The sequence below is a fragment of the Mustela erminea genome, chromosome 5 (genome assembly GCF_009829155.1).
Source record: "Mustela erminea isolate mMusErm1 chromosome 5, mMusErm1.Pri, whole genome shotgun sequence".
NCBI classification, from domain to species: Eukaryota; Metazoa; Chordata; class Mammalia; order Carnivora; family Mustelidae; genus Mustela; species Mustela erminea.
In genome coordinates, this window is record NC_045618.1 from 4,561,078 (window position 1) to 4,577,298 (window position 16,221).

A 16,221-nucleotide genomic window follows, 5' to 3' on the forward strand; every position below is an offset into this window, starting at 1 on the left:
AGCGCGGGAGACCAGCCCCGGCGGCAAAGGCAGGACCTGGCCACACACGCCCAGGGCCACACCCAGACCCGCGGCCCGACTGGAGCCGCCGGCCACTCCAGGGCCGCCGCGGCCGCCGGGACGCCGGAGACCCGCTCCCGATTGGCCGGGCGTGCGCGAGAGCCCGCCTTCCGGAGGTCGTAGGGCGGCCTCCCGGGGAGCCCGGGCCGACGCCTCCGCGAGGGGCCCGGGCTAAGCGCGGGAACAGGGATCCGGTGGGTTCTCCGCAGGCTCGGCTCGGCGTGGGAGCGCCCTCCTGCACAGAGACCAGGCCGGGAGACCCGATTAGAAGAGTCGCGGGTCCCTTTGTCTGCTCTCCGCAGCGACGCGCGGGGCGGGGGCGGGAGGGAAGAAGGGAGCGCCGGTTCCCGCCCCGGAAGCGGAAGTGCGGGCGCCACGGGGTCCCGTCCAGTGCGAGCCCGGCCGGTGCGCCAGCCGTTCCGCCCGCTGGTCCCTTCGCGCCCTCTCCGCTGCTCGTGTCCCCCTCGCCGGCCGCGCCATGCTGTCTCTAGACTTTTTGGACGATGTGCGGCGAATGAACAAGCGGCAGGTGAGGTTGGCCGCCCACTGTCTCCCGGGGCTCCCGGTCTCCCTTTGACGCCGCCCGTGCGGAGCCCGGCAGAGACCTGTGCTCGCCTGTGCGAGGGCCTGAGTGGGTCCGACGCCCGGATCATTCCTTGTCTTTGTGGGGCGTGTGGCCACAGGTCGCTTTGTCCGCCCCCTGGGTTTAGCCCCGAGCTGCGCCCAGGCCTGCCAGGGGCGGAGCGGGAAGCCGGTTCCTCACGTTCCGTTCCTGCGAAGGAGGCAGGAGAGCAAATGGAAACCGCAGGGCGCTTTCTCTGTGGGAGTTGGGGTTGCTTAACATCTGAGACTTGGGAAGGCGGCAAACTCGTGTTTCCTGCAATCGCCGCGACTCCAGATCAGTTCCGGCGACAAGGTTTAGCAGTTCAGGACTGCGCTGGCTTTGGGGATGCTCGGGAAGGCGGTGTAGGCCGCCGCCGTTGTGCTGCTTTCAGCCTGTAGCAACCCTTCTAGGACAGCTGGGCCCCAGCGGGCTGCCGTGCCTTTCCCTGGACCACCCCGACTCAAGAGTTGGGACGGTAGTGACACTTGTCCTTGAGACCGCTTCGCAGGCAGGTGGCAGCCCTCAGAACCCTCGGGTTTACTGCCCCGTATTAATGGCACCGGGATCTTGAAATTCAGATCTTCCGATTTTGTCCTTAAACCTTCCTTACTCCATCTTGAACTTCTAGACCGTGTGCCAGGCGGTACTGGAACACGGCTGCAGTTGTTCAGTCCTTAGAGAAGGTTCCTCTTCTGCTCGCAGAGCCTGGTTTTGCTCGCCTTGGACCTTTTTGTAGTATTTCCCTGTTAAGAATTGAACATGTCCCCATTGAAGATGTTTCTCGTGGATTTATTTTACACTGTTTATAATTACCAGCTAGGGGAGTGGATATGCACCTTTCCCTTTCTCCACTTCAGACTTCACCTAGCTCAGTGTCCCCTCCTAGACCTGTTTCGGAATTCCTTCAGTCATAAGTGATCATTCTTTTCAAATGGCACGAAAGGTTTGTGTCTTCATGGTGACGATTCCGGTTCTCACTTGTGGCAAAGTGTTTTCTTCATATCTGCATTTCTAGGTGCTGCAGACATTTCTCTGAAGAAATACATACTTTGGGCCTACTGTTCGTTGTAACGTGTGCTAGGTACACTGAGAGAGATGAAAAGTTCAATGAGACAACTCTGCCTTCAAGGAGCATGAGTGTGTAGAGAATGACTAAGGCAAATAACTATTTTGAGCTCTTGCTGTATGTGGAGTGTTTTGTATAATAGCAAGGTAGGTCATATTACTCCCATAATCCAGATGAAGAAAACGAGCAACCTGGAGGTCCTTAGGAGGGGATGGAAGGGATTGGATAGCATGGTCGTGGGGCGGGGCGAGGGGAAGTTTTGAACTGAGGTTTTACCTGTACATGGTATCTGGCAGTGACTGTGGATAACTGAGAGCTAATCAGATGGAAGGAGGAAAACCAATTTGGTTCCACTCTTCTAAAACTGCTGTCATTTGCATAACTTTTCCATTTATGTCTAAATAACTTCAAATGTTTGATTAAGTTGAGTTGTAATTCTTTTTCTTATCAGGTTCAAGGGGAATGCATGTGAGTGTGATGAGCTTCGTCCATTTAAAGTGGACCGTTCGAGGGGCGCCTGGGTGGCTCAGTGGGTTAAGCCGCTGCCTTCGGCTCAGGTCGTGATCTCAGGGTCCTGGGATCGAGTCCCACATCGGACTCTCTGCTCAGCAGGGAGCCTGCTTCCTCCTCTCTCTCTCTCTCTCTGCCTGCCTCTCCATCTACTTGTGATCTCTCTCTGTCAAATAAATAAATAAAATCTTTAAAAAAATAAAATAGGGGCGCCTGGGTGGCTCAGTGGGTTAAGGCCTCTGCCTTCGGCTCAGGTCGTGGTCTCAGGGTCCTGGGATCGAGCCCCACATCAGGCTCCCTGCTCAGCGGGGAGCCTGCTTCCCTTCCTCTCGTTCTCTGCCTGCCTCTCTGCCTACTTGTGATCTCTGTCAAATTAATAAATAAAATTTTAAAAAAAAGAAAAAAAAAGAAAATAAAAAAAAAAAATAAAGTGGACCGTTCGATAAGTTTCCACAGTTCTATGCACCCAGCTCACTTAAGATAACAGAACATTTCTGTCAACCACAAGAGCCCCTGTGCTCCTTTGTAGTTCATCTCTCTAGCACCTGGCAACCACATATTTGCTTTTTGTCAGTGTAGATGACCTTGCATTTTATATACATAGAATCACAGAGCTTGTGTTCTTTGGAGCTTTGAGTTTTCATTGGTTCTTTAACACCTGACTCAAGATTTTTGGTTATTATATGTAATGCAGTTTTTTTTTTTTTGGTCGGCGTCACAGTTTCCAAGAGTGAAGTGTTTCACTGTCTTTACTGAATCCTATATGTTGTTGCCATATTAAAGTCCTCTCTCCTACCCTCACACCTATAGTAGCTCCTCCTTGCCTTGTAGGTAACGGCCCAAACCCTTAGAATGGCATTTGCTGTAAGTCCCAGTTGATTACAGGCTGCCATTTCTTACTGTTTCAGTCTTGTCCCAGTTTACTTTTCCTACCTATTTCATGTCACTGTTTCTGTGAACATTGTTATATTCAAACATCGCATACTCAACTGTCTTGAGAACTCCTCTTGTATTCTTTGTGAGTCTTCATGGACTGTCCTAGGATATAAGGTGAGCTCTGCAGTCCTTTTAGCACTTGTATACTATTTCATTTGTCTTCTCCCCTTTGGTGTGTGGCTCCTTTACTGAAGTATAGGGTCACTGTTTCCCTGAGACTTTTCTTAATCCCCGAAACCCTGATTGATCAAGTTTGCCTATTTCCGTGGTGCAGATACACCCAACATGGCTGATTTCACACTAACATGACGTCACTGAATCTGGAATTAGGAAGAAAGGAGGTAGCATGCAACTAAAACTTCCACCTTAGAGATAACATAGAAAAAATAACCTCAAGCATGTAGATGATGAGAAAATGTAGTAAAGTAGCCAGGAACTGATGAATTTAAATTATTTATTATCTTTGTTTTTAATGTAATTTAATTGTACTTATTTTTAATAACATTGCTTAACAACACAGCTTGTAAAACTGAAAATTTGGCAGATTGACTGGTTATAGGTTAGTTTTTGTTTTTAAGATTTTATTTTTAAGTAATCTCTACACCTAGTGTGGGGGTCAGACTTAACAATCCCAAGATCAAGAGTCATATGCTCTACCGACTGAGCGAGCCAAGCATCCCTGGTAATAAGTTAGTTTTTTGATACCCATTGAGGTGGCCTTTGTGTCCAGAAAAGCCCGTTTATAGTTATCTTTCATTTTAAAGTATGATGTTCAGTTTGTAAAAGCTAAAATTTTTTTTAAAGACTTTATTTATTTATTTGACAGAGGGAGACACAGCGAGAGAGGAAACACAAGCAGGGGGAGTGGGAGAGGGAGAAGCGGGCCTCCTGCTGAGCAGGGAGCCCGATGGGGGCTCGATCCTAGGACCCTGAGATCATGACCTGAGCTGAAGGCAGACACTCAAGAACTGAGCCACCCAGGCTCCCCTAAAATCTTTTTTTAGGATTTTATTTATTTGACAGAGAGCAGGAGCAGGAACACAAGCAGGGGGAGTGGGAGAGGGAGAAGCAGGCTTCCCACCAAGCAGGAAGCCCAACGAAGAAAGAAAGAAAAAGAAAGTATAGGAAATTTTAAGTCAGTTTTAAGGGCCTTTGAATATTTGGGCTAATTTACAAACAAGCATCTTAAAAATACTATAAATTTTAAAATTTCCTTATCCATTATTCAACAAACCACTGCATACTTATATAATATTTAAGTGTCTGGGGCTACTTAAGTTTTCTGAAATGGTTCAACTCTGTATAGATAGTAAACTTTCTGATTAAAATAATAAATCTGCAACAATTGCTTGTATATTTCAAATTGAAACTGCAAATCTGACCTATTACTTTAATAGGGCAAATTCTCTTAAAATTTTATAAGTACTTAAAACACTAAATATGCACAGAGTTTTTAACATTAAAATATTAACACTATACATAATTTCCTTTAAGCATTTCTGTTCTTAATTACAAATTTTCCTTGGGTTAAAAGATGTTTACCTGCTAAGAAAATGAGTATGTCATGCCAAATAATTTTTAGGTTGCTTTCACATGTAATTTTTGGGATTGTCTTCTCTGCTTGCTGAGAATTCTTTTTTTTTTTTTTTAAAGATTTTCTTTGACAGAGAGAGATCACAAGTAGGCAGAGAGGCAGGCAGAGAGAGGGAGAAGCAGACTCCCTGCTGAGCAAAGAGCCCAATGCGGGGCTTGATCCCAGGGTGCTGGGATCATGGCCTGAGCGGAATGCAGAGGCTTTAACCCACTGAGCTCCCCAGGCACCCCTTGCTGAGAATTCTTAATGACCAGAGGATATTGGCCAGGATGTGACTAGATTCATGTTATTTTTTGTTTTGTTTTTTTAAAGAGTTTATTTATTTGACAGAGATCACAAGTAGAGAGGCAGGTGGGGGAGGGGGAGCAGGCTCCCCGCTGAGCAGGGAGCCTGATGAGGGGCTCGATCCCAGGACCCTGGGATTATGACCTGAGCCAAAGGCAGCGGCTTTAACCCACTGAGCCACCCAGGTGCCCCCCTCCTTTTTAAGAGTTTATTTATTTATTTAGATTCATGTTTGAGCCCTGATGAGATGAATCCAACTTTCATGAAATTTGCTTATTAGCTCCTAATATTACTTGATTGAATTTTGCATTTCTTTGGATTTTAATTATCTGTATGTCTTCCTGCCTAAATCTAAAGACCTTAGGAGTTATTGGAATCCTTCATTCTTTTTATATCTTCTTATCGCTTAGGATTACTCAACTCCTAGTGGCTGTTGTAAAGATATCTGATTGAATTCTAGATAGCTTCGATAATTTTTTTTAAAATAAATTGGCCCTCCAGTAAAGCACACAGAAACCTAGGAGATTTTTCTTAGTCTTTAACCAAATATGAGTAAGTGTGCAACAAATAGGCGGAATATACAGTGCAGAGGACAGATCTATCCAAATTTTTGAAAACTAATAGTTTTATTTAGGATCTGAAAAATGTTATTGACAGGGTGTCCGCATTCAGTAAATAACTGTCAAGTTTCAGTGTAGAAATACTAACTTCTGTCTCAATAGACAGGGAAATCCCAAGTAAATTATAAAATGCACTTACCGTCCATGAGCATATTCTCAAGCATCCAAAAACCACTCTTTATCCAGTGTAACTTCAAGCAAAATCTGGAATATAGCACCATAGTAAGGATTAAGGCATTTATTGGCAATGGTTTCTAGATAGTTCATATTTCTTAGTTTGGGGGGGTCTTTTTCGTAATATTCCTCTCTCAGGACGCAAAGACAAACATGGTAGTTCATTCCCATGGCCAAATGGCACAAGCCTACAAGTTACGCAGAAATTGTGATTTTAACGTTAAAGAGTTGTTTTTTTTGACTTCAGGGAACAAGGTGACATGTGGTACCAAACACAACTTGTGCACAGAGACAGAAGGCTTTATCCGAAAAACATGGTTTATCGGGTCCGAGTTTAGTCTGGGAAGCAGAACCACTATGACTGTTATGGAATTAAGGATTTGTCGTAGGAATTAGATCTTACACAATTGTGGGAGAAACTGGCTAAGTAATAGTCTAAAACTGAGAGATGGAGAATCAGAGAAATGTCATTAACCAGCGTTTCTGAAGCACTGTTGTGGGCGGACAAAGGCAAGCCTCCCACGGCATCTGGGGATGGATTCCATGTCTTGCTGATGGAGTGGGACCGCCCGGAAGGAGAGTAGATGAGCCTGGGGGTGGCTGCTGCCTCTGCGTCAGGCTCTGTCAGCCAGCCAGAAGAGCTGGGCGTGGACAGGAGGCAGCAAGGACAAACCAGATTGAGGTAGGCTCTTGACGTCTGTTGCTCACCACCTCTAACCACAATGGCCTTCAGCATAGTCGCAGCTGCTTCCCTTTCACCTTCCACATCTTGGGCACATTTCCTTTTTTGGCCAACTTTACCCCAGAGCCCTACAGGGATCTTAGCCAACCAAGTTAGTGAGGAGCAAAACTGCTGTAGTCTACCCTTTGTCAAGTCGGCAACTGCATATACCTCTTCTAATTGTATTTAATTTTTCAAATAAAGGTAAAGGCCAAGTTATGCTTCTGTCTAATATGCAGCAGTCCTTTGTTTCTGTAATTGGTCATGTGGTTTTAGCTGTATTCTTTCTTACATTAAGAATTCCATATTCTGGGCGCCTGGGTGGCTCAGTGGGTTGAGCCGCTGCCTTCGGCTCAGGTCATGATCTCAGGGTCCTGGGATCGAGTCCCGCATCGGGCTCTCTGCTCAGCAGGGAGCCTGCTTCCTCCTCTCTCTCTGCCTGCCTCTCTGCCTACTTGTGATCTCTCTCTGTCAAATAAATAAATAAAATCTTAAAAAAAAAAAATTCCATAATCTGGGGCGCCTGGGTGGCTCAGTGGGTTAAAGCCTCTGCCTTTGTCTCGGGTCATGATCCCAGGGTCCGGGGATTGAGCCCCACATCGGGCTCTCTGCTCAGCAACGAGCCTGCTTCCCTTCCTCTCCCTCTGCCTGCCTCTCTGCCTACTGTGATCCCTGTCTCTCTGTCAAATAAATAAATAAATAAATCTTCAAAAAAAAAGAATTCCATAATCTGGGGCGCCTGGGTGGCTCAGTGGGATAAAGCCTCTGCCTTCGGTTCAGGTCATGATCTCAGGGTCCTGGGATCGAGCCCCGCATCAGGCTCTCTGCTCAGCAGGGAGCCTGCTTCCCTTCCTCTCTCTGTCTGCCTCTCAGCCTGCTTGTGATCTCTGTCTGTCAAATAAAAAATAAAAAATCTTTAAAAAAAAAAAAAAGACTCTCTCCTTTAAAAAAAAAAAAAAAAAAAAAAGAATTCCATAATCCGGGGTTCCTGGGTGGCTCAGTGGGTTAAAGCCTCTGCCTTCGGCTCAGGTTGTGATCCCAGGGTCCTGGGATCGAGCCCTGCATCAGGCTCTCTGCTCCCCAGGGAGCCTGCTTCCCCCTCTCTCTCCATCTGCCTGCCTCTCTGCCTGCTTGTGATCTCTGTCAAATAAATAAATAAAATCTTAAAAAAAAAATTGCCATAAACCTTCTGCTCTTAGCAAGAGCTCAAGTGGTCATAGTTTCTTGGTTGGCGGAGTGACACAAACCTTCATTACTAAAGGGTTAATGTCAAGAGTAGTCCTGCCTGAAATGGATTGTTGTAGTTTTCACTAACTTTTATCACAGGACATGAGAGGACTAAGAGGCCTCAGAGGATTCTGTAGTCCAGTTATACTCACTTCCCTCATTTTTTAGAAACAGTCTTATTTTTTTTCAGAAAGTCAGCATCAATCACCCTTGCCAGTAAATAACCCCGAGTCTTTGCATTTGGTTCACTGGCATGAGAAGCCCAAAGTGTCTAGGTAGTAGTCTTGACTTCCAGTTTAATGGAACCATTGTGTCCCCTGATGGAAGGGTATTTCCTTTGGGAATGAAAATTTCTAAGCCAGCATCATCCAAAGTTATAAAAATAGAAAGCAGAATTTTCACTAGCGGATTATCGGGGTTATAGTGAGAAGGATCGCTCCCATTCTCACTCTTTAATTCCATTTTCTTTTAAAAGATTCTATATATTTGTCAGAGAGAGCGCGAACACAAGCAGGGGGATTGGTAGGCAGAGGGAGAAGTAGGCTCCCCACTGAGCAAGGAGCCCAGTGTGGGACTCCATCCCAGGACCCTGAGATCATGATCTGAGACAAGCAGACAACTAACTGAGCCACCCAGGCATCCAGTCACCCTTTAATTCCAGACTCCTGAATTGTACCTGTCGAAGAAATAATCCCATAGGTTCGTTTCTGATTCAGAATATACTGGAAGGCGGTAGACATCATCCCAGCCCCACAAAGTGCTGCTGGTGCTGTAACTATTCTCAAAAGACCATCTGTATCACTCAGAAGGTAGAAACCTTAGCAGTAATTGAACAGAGACAAGTTTAATATTTTTAAAAAACTGTTAACTAGTAAAAGATGGTTAACTACTAAAAATGGGTACAAGAGCACTCATAAGAGGTTCAGGAAATAGCATATCCAGAAAACAACTACTACCCTCTAGGATGAGGGAGTGGAAAGGAATAAGAAAATAACCTCTCTCCAACCCCCCTCACAAGCCTGAGATTCAGACCTCTTTGGAGAGGGTGTGGGAACATGCGATCTGCCGAGGCAGTGACATTTGCATGGCAGTGAGCTGGAGCTGGTCCATAGCAGTGGCCTCCCGGGAGGCTGAGAAGCTTGCTGGAGATCATGTGGCCAGCAGCAGACTGTGATAGTAACTGAGCCCTGTCAGACCTGCACACAGGTGCACTCGCTACTGTGTGAGATAAAACATGGAACTGACAGGAGAAGCCCTTTCATCACCTTGCAATGGTCCCCCTCCATGCCTTTTATTAATAAAACGTAACATCATTGAGCCAGTTGGGAAAGAATCTGCTTAGGTAACACAAGGATGGATTTGGAGCTCCAAGACAGTAAACGGATAACTAGCCTACTGTTCTACTGTTCTTTCAAGGTAATGGGAGACATAGTAAGACCAGTGAGTTTCACGGCCTGTATGCCTCTAATTTTCCATAAAATGGAAATGGTGAAGTGATAGCACAGACCTTTGGATTGGGGCAGAGCTCTAATTTTCCATAAAATAAGTTTCCTGATCACACGCAGTGTTGAATGGGATACCATGATGGGGAAATAAGGCATTTCATTAGTTCATGGATGGTGGTTTGACAAATACCAAGGACAAAGAAGACAGATCCATTTCCAGAATATATTCTAGTAAGGAGAAATTGCTGCCCCTCCCATGATGGAGTTGAACCAGCATCAGGAGTGGTGTCGTTGATTTTTTGCAGTTGGCAGACTAGGCACTCATCATGGCTAGAACCAAGTTGGTTTTGGTGAGTGAAAATCCATGTTGCTAACCTTCAGCTTGGTTGCTACAGACAGCCATTTTGATCATTGTGCAAGACAGGAGTAGCTGGGTAGAGTGGGGGACTGATATCCAGAGAATAGGGAATTTTATCTACCTAAGTATTAGGATACTGCTCTGCTGACGTTATTCTTTGGTGAACTTTTATATGGAACCCAGCTGTCTTCGCATGCTGAATACCTACTTGGAGAGCTCATTCAATATACCTCTTCCCCAAACTTCTTGTCTCTGGGTTTTCAGTCATGTCCCTTCTAAGACCCTGGCCGTCCAGCCACACTGCTAGTCACTCCTGAATCAGTTAAAGCCACACCTGTGGTCATCTCTCATTCCGGGTAAAATGAACAACTGTTGTATCACTCAAAGTTCTGCTGGCTGAAGGGTTTTCCCTTAATTACACGCCCTGGTGGACAACTCTGAGTGGGCGTGTAGTGCCACAGCTATTTTCAGGTGGTGCTAGGTGGTTCATGTAGAACCCAAAGTCTAACTTAGTCAGCTGGCCATAGGGAACTTCCCAGGAGGCGACAGGTATAGGAGGAAAGAGGTGAAGCAATGTAACATGAGCGTAACTGTGAGTGTCTGAGTCTCTTGCTCATACAGTTTACTTTCAGGACCTGCTCAAGCCCAGACTTGTACAGACCACTCCCACTTGACGGTGGAGTGCCTTGTGAATGCCCAGCTTTATGGCTTGGTGTATCTGGCAACATCCAGTTCAAGTCTCGGCGTTCAGGTCATGTGGTAACTTGGTGACCTGTGATCAAATGCGTGATCTCTACTAGAACTTAGTAACAAGCTAGAAGCCATTACTCAAGAGAATGGTTCAGAGCATAGCATAGCTCCGTCCCTAATCCAAAGACCTGTACTGTCATTTCACCTATAGAGAATGGCCAGAGGCTCCCTGTGTGTCACAGATACATCAGTCACCATGACATCTAGGTCATATGGCCCAAGTGCTAGAACGGCTTTCATGGCAGCTCAGACCTGTTGTGGAGCTCCACTCAGAACCGGCTCAGAATGGGTTTACTGGGTAAGAGATGAGTAGTTCACCCAAATGAGGTAGATGTTGCCTCCCAAATCCAGAGAGGCCCCCTAGGCTTTAAGTTAATTAGTGGTAGCAGGAACCAGATGCAGCAACTTAGCCTTTGTCTTCGGAGGGATATCTTAGCAGGGATCACCGGACCCCAAGAATTTTCACTGGGTCGGGAATTTTTGTGGAATTTATTTCCCACACTCTGCTGTATATGTATTTTACCAGGGAATCTAGGTCACGAGGTTCAGCTACCAAGTCCAGTCCGTCTGACATCATCAATATAGTAAACAAATTTACTCTGGAATGGAGGGCCAGTCAAGGGTCCCTTTGACCAGATTATGATAGAAGGCTCTAGAGCTGATGTAGCCTTCAAGTAAGCCTTGTTACCAAAAGCATACCTAGTGGTCTTATTTCTCTTGCTGCAGGGGTCCTCAGAGATAGGGAATTGTCACAAAAACATGGAATGAGCCTCTTTTAAGTTGGCATTTCTAGAAGCTGATTGTCTTACTAAGACAGGGCACCTAACCCCTGATTTTCATCATTAAGACCTAAGTAAGAATATGTACTGGGGCGCAGGTGGATCAGTCAGTTGAGTGTTCTGACTTTTGATCTCCGCTCAGGTCTTGATCTCAGGGTTGTGATTTGGGCCCCATGTTGGGCTCCATGCTGGGCTTGGAGCCTACTTTGGGGGGAAAAAAAAAAGTACCTTGTAGTTTCGATTGCCACATGGAGTAGTATTGTTGAGGGGCTGTGATATCCTGCTTTCTAAGCTAGATTATGATTATGGTTACGAGCCTGGAATATCACTCGTAGCAAGGAGTAAGGTTGAAGAGGGCAGCAAGGACCACATCATGGAAGGCCTTTAATGCTGAGGAGTTCAGACTTTTTAAGTCGTGAGAAATGGAGCAGACGGGTGCCTGGGTGGCTCAGTCGGTTGGGTGTCTGCCTTTGGCTCATGGTCCCGGAGTCCTGGGATCGAGCCCCACATCATGCTCCTTGCTTCGCAGGGAGCCTACTTCTCCCTCTCCCTCTGCCTGTCGCTCCCCCTGCTTGTGTGCTCTTTCTCTGTCTGACAGATCTTTAAAAAAAAAAATTTGGAGCAGACAGTACAATAATTTCATTTTAACCTTAAAAAAATAATACATAGGCAGATGAGTTATATGGATGCAAGTCTAGAGGTAGAACTGTTTACCTGTGGAATTATTTTCATCTTGGTGAGAGGAAGCAAGACCTGATAAAGCAGCAGCGACAGGGAGCCCACAGACGGATGTGATTGGGGAGGTGAAATCCAGAGGCTTCGAGCTGATGACGGCACCAGTCGCTGTGCTGGAGAGTGTGGAAGGAGGAAGAGACTTGAGGAAAGGGACTGAGTTCAGCTTTGGACCTGCTGAATTGACGGTGTGTGTAACACTGGGGTGGTTTTCAGTAAGTAACTGAATGGATTTACCTAGGGAATGTATGTGGTGTGATAAGAAGATAGAGATTTGGGTGTCATCAGCATATATATTGTCATTGACGCCATGAAAAGACAAGATTGCATGCAGGATGGGAAGAGAAAAGGACCAAGGTTGGATCTTAGAACACTTGTCTTTTTGGGTCTGATGTAACAAACCAGGGGGTGAGACAGTTAATCACATGCCTCAGAGAGACAACTAAGGTAGTTGAAAGAAGTTTGTGGGCTCACCCTCCCCCTTTTGTAATGAGTAGTTTAATGAGTAATGAGTAGATATTATATTTACATTGTTCGAAAATTTAAAAAGTGTAAGTGACTTTTTCCTGTAGCCTTGCTGGCATTGTACGCTTTCCAGCTTTGAGTTTCTGCTGTTCTAGTAAGTGAAGAGTGGTACCTCAAGATAGTTCTACTTTGTATTTCCCTTATTCTGAGCTTGGTTGAGTGTATTTTCATATGATTTTGAGGTCATTTTTACTTCATTTTCCATGAACTAGTAGTTCATAAGCCTTTGCCTATTTTCCTTTTTTGGGTGATTATTTTCTTACTGATTTTTCAGAGTTGTTTATGGGGAGATTGGTCTTTTGTTTCCATATTTTCTCAGAGTTTGTCATCTGTCTTTTGACTGATAGTATAATTTGCCATGCATAGTTGTAGGGTTTTTTTATTATTGTTTGCTTTTTTATTTTGTTTTGGTAGTCACATTTACCTGTATTTTCTTTATAGCTTCTGGATTTCAGGTCAATTAAAAAGACCTCCTTTACTCTGAGGCCTTTCCCATTCTGCTTCTATTTTGTGTGTGTGTGCTTTAAAAAAAAAAAAAAAAAAAGCTTTGGGGTACCTGGGTGGTTCAGTCAGTAAGTGTCTATCTTGGCTTAGGTCATGATCCCAAGGTCCTGGGATCGAGTCCCACATTAGGCTGCCTGCTCAGCGGGGAGCCTGCTTCTCCCTGTGCCTGTCATTCCCCCAGCTTGTGCGTGCGCGCGCACTCTCTCTGACAAATAAATAAATAAATAAAATCCTTTTAAAAAAGCTTTATTAACATATAATTTATAAAATTCACCCATTTTAAGTGTATAGTTCATTTTTTCAGTACATTTATAGAATCGTGCAACAATCACTACAAACCAGTTTTAGAACATTTCCATCATTCCAGAAAGATCCTTTGTGCACTTTTACAGTTGATGCTTGTTGCCATTCCCAGCCCCCAGCACCTACTAATCTGCTTTCTGTCTCTTACAGTTTGCTTTAGCTGGATAGTTTGTATAAATGGAATAATCTAAAATGTAGTCTTTTGCAGCTGGCTACTTTCATTTAGCATAATTTTTAAAAATCCTGGTGAAATACACATAAAATGTATTGTCTCAACCATATTTTCTTTTTTTTTTTTTTTAAGATTTAAAAAAACCTATATATATTTTTTAAAACTAAACTCTATTTCTTTCCTGGTTGCTTTGTGTTTAGTTTGCTATGTTTTCTAGTTTCTTAAAGTGGAATCTTGGGTTATTGATTTAAAATCTTTTCTGATACATGTATTTAAAGCTATAAATTTCCCTCAAAGCAGTGCTTTAGCTTCATTCCATAAATTTTGATACGTCGTGTTTTTGTTTATACTCGGTTCTCAAAATATTTTATGATTTCCCTTGTGATCTCTTTTTTGACCCACAGGTTATCTAGAAAAATGTTTAATTTCTGAATATCCGTAGATTCTCCAAATTCTTTCCAGGGCTGATTTCTTTTCTTTTCTTTTCTTTTTTTTTTTTAAAGATTTTTATTTATTTATTTGATAGAGAGAGATCACAAGTAGGCAGAGAGACAGGCAGAGAGAGAGGGGAAAGCTCTCTGCTGAGCAGAGAGCCCGATGTGAGGCTCGATCCCAGGACCCTGAGATCATGACCTGAGCTGAAGGCAGAGGCTTAAACCACTGAACCACCCAGGTGCCCCATTCCAGTGCTGATTTCTAATTTAATTCCATTGTGGTTGGAAAGCATAGTTTTTATGACCACAATCTTTTAAAATTTGAGGCTCTTTTTTTCTACGTCAAGAGCTTGATCCCTGGAGAATGCTTCATGTGTGTTTGAATAGAATGTGTATTCTGCTCTGTTGGGTGGAGTGTTTTCTAGATGTTTAGTTGGTTGATGGTATTCAAGTTTTCTGTATCCTTGCTGATTTTTCTATTTTTGTTTTTTAAGGTTGTATTTGTTTGAGAGAGCATGAGAGAGAGAGAGAGAGAGAGCGAGCGAGAGCGCACACACAAGCAAGAGGGGTGGGGCAGAGGGAGAAGCAGGCTACTTGATGAATAGGGAGCCTGACGTGGGGTTCTATCCCTGGGGCTCGATCTTGTCACTCCAGGATCATGACCTGAGCTGAAGGCAGATGCTTACCTGACTGAGCCACCGAGGCGCTCCTCTTATTTTTTGTGTTCGCTTGCAGTGAGTTACTTTGGGTTTCATATGCTTTTTCTTTTGTTTTAAGGTAGAAGCTTAATTTAGGAAGTGTACAGATATTTGGAAATTAAACAGTTTCAAAACAACCCGTGGGGTCAAAGAAGAATCACAAGAGAAGTTACAAAATAATTTGAACAGAGTATAAACAAAAATACAACATGTAATTTGAGACTTTTCTTTTTTTCTTAACAGAGGCCTTTATTGCTATAAAATTCCTTCTGTTTAGCATTTTAGGTGCATCCCACAGATTTTGATGTATTTTTAATTTTTATTCAGGTCAAAATACTTTCTAACTTCTTTTTTGAGTTCTTCTTTTACCCTGGGCTATTTAGAAATCTGTTATTTGATTTTTTTTTTTTTTTTTAAGATTTTATTTATTTATTTGTCAGAGAGAGAGCGAGAGCGAGCACAGGCAGACAGAGTGGAAGGCAGAGGCAGAGGGAGAAGCAGGCTTCCTGCGGAGCAAGGAGCCCGATGTGGGACTCGATCCCAGGATGCTGGGATCATGACCTGAGCCGAAGGCAGCTGCTTAACCAACTGAGCCACCCAGGCGTCCCATGTTATTTGATTTTTAAATTATTGGAAGGGGGTTCAGGTGTCTTTCTGTTACTAATTCCTGTTTTCATTCCGTGGTGATTGGATAATACGCTTGGCATAATGCAAATCCTTTTCTGTTTATTGAGACTTCTTTTATGGTCCTGAATACGGTCTATCTTGGTAAACATTCAATATAGACCTAAAAGGAATGTGTATCTGCCATTGGGCAAAATGTTCTGTAAATACCGATTAGGTAAAATTGGTTGGAAGTGTTGTTCACCTTTTCTTTATCCTTAATGATTTTCGGTCTTGCTGTATCAGTTATTGATAGAGAGGTTTGGAAATTTCTTCTTCTTTTTCTTTTTTTTTTTTTAATTTTTATCTATTTGACCGAGACAGAGAGAGAGTGAGCACAAGGAGAGGGAACAGCAGGCAGAGCGAGGGTTGGGGGGAAGCAGGGTCCTTGGCAGGCTCCTTCCTGAGCAAGGAGCCCCATGCTGGACTCAGTCCCAGGACCCTGAATAATGACCTGAGCTGAAGGCAGATGCTTAACTGACTGAGGCACGCAGGTGCCCTGGGATTTGGAAATTTCTAACCACAACTGTGGATTTGTCTGTTTCTACTTGCAGTTCTATCAGTATTTGTTTCCTGTATTTTGAAGTTATTAGTTGCATAGATGTTTAAGAGTATGTCTTAATGGTGAACTCACCTCTTTATCATTATGAAATGACCCTCATATTCTTGGTAATATTACTTACTATAAAATCTGCTTTGTGGGGGCGCCTGGGTGGCTCAGTGGGTTAAGTCTCTGCCTTCGGCTCAGGTCATGATCTCAGGGTCCTGGGACCAAGTCCCGCATCGGGCTCTCTGCTCGGCAGGGAGCCTGCTTCCTCCTTTCTTTCTCTCTGCCTGACTCTTATGCCTACCTGTGATCTCTCTGTCAAATAAATAAATAAAATCTTCTTTAAAAAAATATGCTTTTTGTAATATTAATATGGCCACTTGATCCATCTGTCTGATCTTCAGTTTTCTTTTGATTAATGTTAGCATGGTATGATTTCCTGTCTTTTTACTTTTACAATATTTGTATCTATATTTAGAATGCATTTCTTGTAGGCAATGTATAATTGAGCTTC

The 16,221-nt window shown here is 44.1% G+C and overlaps 1 protein-coding gene across 2 annotated transcripts in view; it reads left to right on the forward strand.

The window, feature by feature from the left end:
• The first annotated feature begins 181 nt into the window (after positions 1-181).
• SEC11A (SEC11 homolog A, signal peptidase complex subunit) overlaps positions 182-16,221 on the forward strand; it is a 41,607-nt gene continuing 25,567 nt past the window's right edge. The window contains exon 1 of one of the 2 annotated variants that reach the window (XM_032342026.1): positions 182-589. In XM_032342026.1, coding sequence (XP_032197917.1) covers positions 539-589 — 51 coding nt within the window. In that variant the 5' untranslated portion in view covers positions 182-538. The remainder of the gene's footprint in view (positions 590-16,221) is intronic. The other variant, XM_032342025.1, reaches the window with a different exon arrangement.